The 5,904-nt window shown below is 43.2% G+C and overlaps 1 protein-coding gene across 1 annotated transcript; it reads right to left on the reverse strand.

The window, feature by feature from the left end:
• Positions 1-8: 8 nt before the first annotated feature.
• Positions 9-5,355, reverse strand: pex16 (peroxisomal biogenesis factor 16; the record flags this gene model as incomplete). The annotated part of the gene is made up of 6 exons (XM_042514323.1): positions 9-344; positions 1,787-1,867; positions 2,514-2,614; positions 2,893-3,026; positions 4,595-4,671; positions 5,261-5,355. Coding segments are annotated over 6 exons (691 nt in total), but the record flags the coding sequence as incomplete, so codon positions are not given.
• Between the last annotated feature and the right edge of the window lie 549 nt (positions 5,356-5,904).

Here is a 5,904-nt window from a genome sequence, read left to right on the forward strand (position 1 = left end):
CTCCATGTTTGGGTCACTGCTCATACAGCTGATATTACAGACTTCAGAGGCCTGCAGCTGCAGCCTGCAGCTGCAGGCTGCAGCACTCTGACCGCCTGTGGTGAACGCGAGTATCGCAGGTCGCCTTCACAATAACTCGCTTCAGGCCACACTGAGGTGCTGCAGAGTGAGCGACGCTGAGGGAAGGATACGGTGAACGAGAGGCCGTCCGATGTACACGGACTCTGCGAGGGTCTCCTGAAGCCCCAGCTGGGTCGGTTTTTTGAGGAGCTTCTCCTCGTTTAAGCTGCTCCTCCTCTTCCTCTGACTCGGAGCTCCCCACAGCCGCGCCTGCAGGGAGGGAGCTGAGAGGAGGAGAAAACAGACTGTTAGTTAGATCTTTCTTTTGAACGTGACAAATAAAAAACAAAACTAAATAAAGGCAAGAAAAACAAAACAAAAAACCCTGAATCCTCATCGGCCATATTCAGCAAACAAAAGTATTTCATATCCGAAAAGGAAGAATTAAGAGAAAAACAACAACAAGATCGATCAAAGAAACACATCAACACAGGAAACACAAAGTCTTTTTTAGGGTGACAGCAAGCGTCGCTTTGTCTCTTTTAGGTTCAGAGTCTGTTTATTAGCTGACATTATCTGACAGAAGTCGTCATCTTGCTGCTTTGTGTTTTAATAATTGTAATTGTAATTGTAATTGTAAAGTAATTGTATTGTACTGGAATTGTGGGGGGACCAGCTAAACCTTCAAACCCTGAGCAAATTTGTTTGCTTGTTTTATGGGAAACATTTGGGGAAAAATCAATGAGTAACTTGGTAAAAGTGTTCCAAAAACTGTAGGAAATAATACATTTGGAAAATGATCATATTTTTATGGCTAGAAAAAAAACTGTATTCATAATTAGAATAATTAAATCATTTTACAGCATTATTATTATTAAAGTATCTTCAGATCATTTCTGTCTGTTTACTTTTTCTATTTTTTTATTTGTTTTTGTTTTGTTTTGTTTTTATTGATTGAATTGATTGATTGATTTCAATATTTTTTAGGAAATTATCCTTTTTTCTTTTTTTCTTTTTTTTTTTTTTACCTTTTTTTGTTAAGTTTTTGGTTCTTTCCCCTTAAATTGCTAACTGCATCCTTCCCATGTTTTGGACAGAGATCAGGCCAATTTGCTCAGGTTTCAAAGGGCGAATTAGCACTTTTTAAAATATGTCATCTGGCCGGCCCTCTTCTTCTGCAGACGTCTGACTGGAGATCAGCGCCACCTGCTGATCGTCTGGATGAGACATTTCTCAATATTCACATCACAGTCGAGCAGTTTTTGGACGGAAACCCATCTAGTGAGCCAGCATGACCAGAACAAGGACCTGCAGACCTCGACAGACCCCGACAGACCGTGACAGACCATGACAGACCCTACAGAGCCTACAGCCCGTCAGAGCCTGCCAGACCCCGCAGAAACCTGCAGACCCTGACAGACCTTGGCAGACCCCGCAGAAGTCTGCAGACCCCATAGAGGCCTGCAGACCCCATAGAGGCCTGCAGACCCCGTAGAGGTAAACATGAAACCTGAACGCCTCCACTGCAGCGTGCATGCAGCCAGTCTGGCCGTCAGCCATCATTCAGCTTCTGTGTTCCTGATAAGCAGCTTTTATTTTGACGGAAACCGGATATTTCCTGTTCCAGAGCACATCACCTCTGTCCCACAGACGCTTCACAAACTCAAACGGCTCTAATATTCAAACGTCAAAAGATCTCATACTTCAGTTTCAATGTTTAACTCACCGCTGCCGAGCGGTCTGATGACGCGTCCTGACCTCTGACCCACGAAGCAGGTGTCGCCTTGCTGCTCCCCGCCTGCATCATCTGCGGAGGAGAGGAAGGAAACGCAGGACCGTCTCATTACGTCAAACCAAAACAAGCTGAAAGAGGCTCTGCAGAGCGAAGGGAAACTGCAGAGCCCGGAGGTAATTCTCCAGGGATTCATCACTACAGGCGACTCTCGTAAAACTCAAATTAATTTTTACCTGAGGCGAAGATTTAAGGCAGAAGCAAAAGGTGTTGGACTGTTTGAGTCAGGATCAAAAAGCTGTGTGTAATTCTTACCTTTCGGGGACAAATAAATAAAAAAGAAAAAACTTAGAAAACTAGAGCATGTTCTCTGTAAGGTCAGTTTATTTAAAAAGGGAAAGCGCAAACTGATAAATACACAAGACATAAAAATGCCAGAATAACCAGGAGGCTTTTATTTTATCTGTAGTCCCTCGGCCGAGACGTTACACAGGGCGTCCTAAAAAATAATAAAGCAACTGAACAAAGAAACAGGGCCTAAAGTTAAAGGACTTTTTTAAACACATCAGCAAAAAAAAACAAAAACAAAAAAACAACAAAAAAAAACAATGCAGGCAATTTTTGTGATGACAAAAAACAAACTAACCAAAAATATCAGACAAAAAGACAAAGACAGGCTGTTTGTGTGTCGACAGATTGTGAAGAAAAGAGGATCACTGACCATCACCAACAAACTCTGCTGCTCTGTCCAGGGGGATTATGGGAGGTGAAGTCTGGATGCCCGATTTGTACCACAGAAGAAGCACGAGACGAAAAACCGCCCTGAGGGTCAAACGTGAGAAAAAAGTTTATGGCAGAGGACGTCATTTGATCCTCTCATTTTCCAACATACTACATTAAAGGGTTAATACACACTAGTTCACACATGACAACAAATACAGATACAGTCTATCACTAACTTTAACAAATCAGTACACGAATAAATCAGATAAACTGAGCTCACTTTAAACTCCTCTGTGAATCAGAGATCTGTTAATGCTCATACACCACATGGTCAAAAGTATGTGGACGCCGGGTCACCGAGGAGGAACAAGACGTACTTAAAAATCTGGATGAGTCCGATGACCAGCCAGCGGCCGGCGTCGCCCCACAGCTTACAGGCTCCCATCTCCAAAAAAACCTCCAAGTACTCCAACACGGAGAGCCAGGTGAGGAGTCTCTGCTGGGAGAGAGACTGGACACAGCGGGGACACCAGTATGAGACACTGGGATACTGGGACACTGAGACACTGGGATACAGGGATACAGGGATACTGGGACACTGGGATACTGGGATACTGAGTCACTGGGATACAGGGACACTGGGATACTGGGATACTGAGTCACTGGGATAATGGAATACTGGGATGCTGAAATACTAGGATACTGGGATAAGGGGATACGGGGATACTGGGATACTGGGATACGGGGATACGGGGATACGGGGATACAGGGATACAGGGATACTGGGATACTGGGATACTGGGATACTGAGTCACTGGGATACAGGGACACTGGGATGCTGAAATACTAGGATACTGGGATACGGGGATACAGGGATACGGGGATACTGGGATACTGGGATACTGGGATACTGAGTCACTGGGATACAGGGATACAGGGACACTGGGATACTGGGATCTGGGGATGCTGGGATACTGGGATACTGAGTCACTGGGATAATGGAATACTGGGATGCTGAAATACTAGGATACTGGGATACGGGGATACGGGGATACTGGGATACGGGGATATGGGGATACGGGGATACTGGGATACTGGGATATGGGGATACGGGGATACGGGGATACTGGGACACTGGGATACTGGGATACTGGGATACGGGGATACAGGGATACGGGGATACGAGGATACAGGGATCTGGGGATACGGGGATACAGGGATACAAGGATACAGGGATACTGGGATACTGGGATACTGAGTCACTGGGATACAGGGACACTGGGATGCTGAAATACTAGGATACTGGGATACGGGGATACAGGGATACGGGGATACTGGGATACTGGGATACTGAGTCACTGGGATACAGGGATACAGGGATACAGGGACACTGGGATACTGGGATCTGGGGATACGGGGATGCTGGGATACTGGGATACTGAGTCACTGGGATACAGGGATACAGGGATACTGAGTCACTGGGATAATGGAATGCTGGGATGCTGAAATACTGGGATACTGGGATACGGGGATACGGAGATACTGGGATACGGAGATACTGGGATACGGAGATACTGGGATACGGGGATACTGGGATACGGGGATACTGGGATACGGGGATACGGGGATAAGGAGATACTGGGATACGGGGATACTGGGATACGGGGATACGGGGATACGGGGATACGGGGATACTGGGATACTGGGATACGGGGATACGGGGATACTGGGATACGGGGATACGGGGATGCTGGGATGCTGAGATACTGAGATACTGAGATACTCGGATACTGAGAGTAGCATGAATGTAAACATGCAGGATGTCTGTATTGGCTCTATAAATGTTTTCGGACATTTCACTGAGAGGCTGCAGTTTGGTTCCCTGGGTAATCACACTGTAAAAAGGCTCAGTTATCGAATGTTTCGCAGCCTCGGAGGGGTGTTGGGGCTCCTCTCAGTGACGTCACAGACTGATTTTAAATGGTTTTGTTTTTGTTTTCAGAGGCTGGGATGCTGCGGACATTAACTGGTGTGTGAGTGAAATCAGAGATGTTTGGAGGAGATTTGAGCGGCGCTCACCACGGGGAAGGCACATCGCAGGCCTTTACGCAGGATGCTGTCGTTGAACAGCACCAGGAGGTTCGAGGCAGAGTACACTGAAAAACACACACGGCCATGAACAAAAAGAGTTCACAAAAAGTACTTAGTTCCTAAAAACTGATCAAAGTGAAAATGTACACAAGATACAACATTATAACAAAATACACTGAACGAAAAATGTAACTTTTGTTTTTGCTCCCATTTTTCACACGTTTAAGTTAAAGACCAAAGACTTTTTTTAAGCTCTAAATAAAAATATTTTTCTTTAATTTTGGTTGTAAATTTGTTTCTGCAGCATTTCTTTGGCGTTAGTCGTGTAAAATCCTAAAAAAACTCTTTCTTCAAGCTCAAACGACACATTTTAGAGTGTACTTTTACTGTGACCATCACACCTGTGTCGTGATGACGGTGTTGAATCAGACACACCTGTCAGGTGGAGGATCCTCCGGCAAACACACAGATTTTAACTGACCTGCGACCAAAACCTGACAGAAATATATCTTTTAAGTGCATAAAAAACTCTTAATTAACTTAAACCTGTGAAAAACAGCAGTGGTGTTTGATTATTAAATCAAAAAAATTACATTAAAGCTGATACTGAATTTATGACGAGCTAACTTTAATCAGCATTAGACTTTTACTCACCCAGTTCAGATAATTCGTGGGAATCTGCAAACCTCCCTGAAACATACAGAGTTACGACATGTCGTTTATTATGTGCTGATGAACTGATCTCTGGTCTGAATCAAAGTTCAGGTCAAGACAGTTAAAACAATTAAAGCTGAGCTCGACAAAGTGCCACATTTTATTCTGTCATTAATATCAGAAAACACCATTTTGTTGCATTTCAAACTGTATTTAAAAAATAAAATAAATGAAAAATAAAACTTGTGGTGTGTGCATATGTATTCATATAAATAAATAACACCTGGTGCTTCAAATTACTGTCAAAAGTTATAGAATTAGTTAAATAAAGTCCTCCTCTGTGAAGAAGGGAGTGAATACTTTTATAAGGTACTGTATATCTGTATCTGTCACCAGTGGAGGACAAAGTATTCACATCCTTTACTTAAGTAAAAGTACTTATACTACTCAGTGAAAATACTCTGTTACAAGTAAAAGTCCTGCATTGAAATGGTACTGAAGTAAAAGTAAGTATAATCAGGACAATGTACTTTAAGAGTAAAAAGTAAAAATACACAAAGCAGTCAAATCTTTCAAAACACAAAAAGGAATACAACCAAAGAACTCAAAATTATTAAAAATAACAACAAGAAAACATCCTAAAC

This window comes from Plectropomus leopardus, unplaced genomic scaffold (genome assembly GCF_008729295.1).
Source record: "Plectropomus leopardus isolate mb unplaced genomic scaffold, YSFRI_Pleo_2.0 unplaced_scaffold14021, whole genome shotgun sequence".
Taxonomy (NCBI): Eukaryota; Metazoa; Chordata; class Actinopteri; order Perciformes; family Serranidae; genus Plectropomus; species Plectropomus leopardus.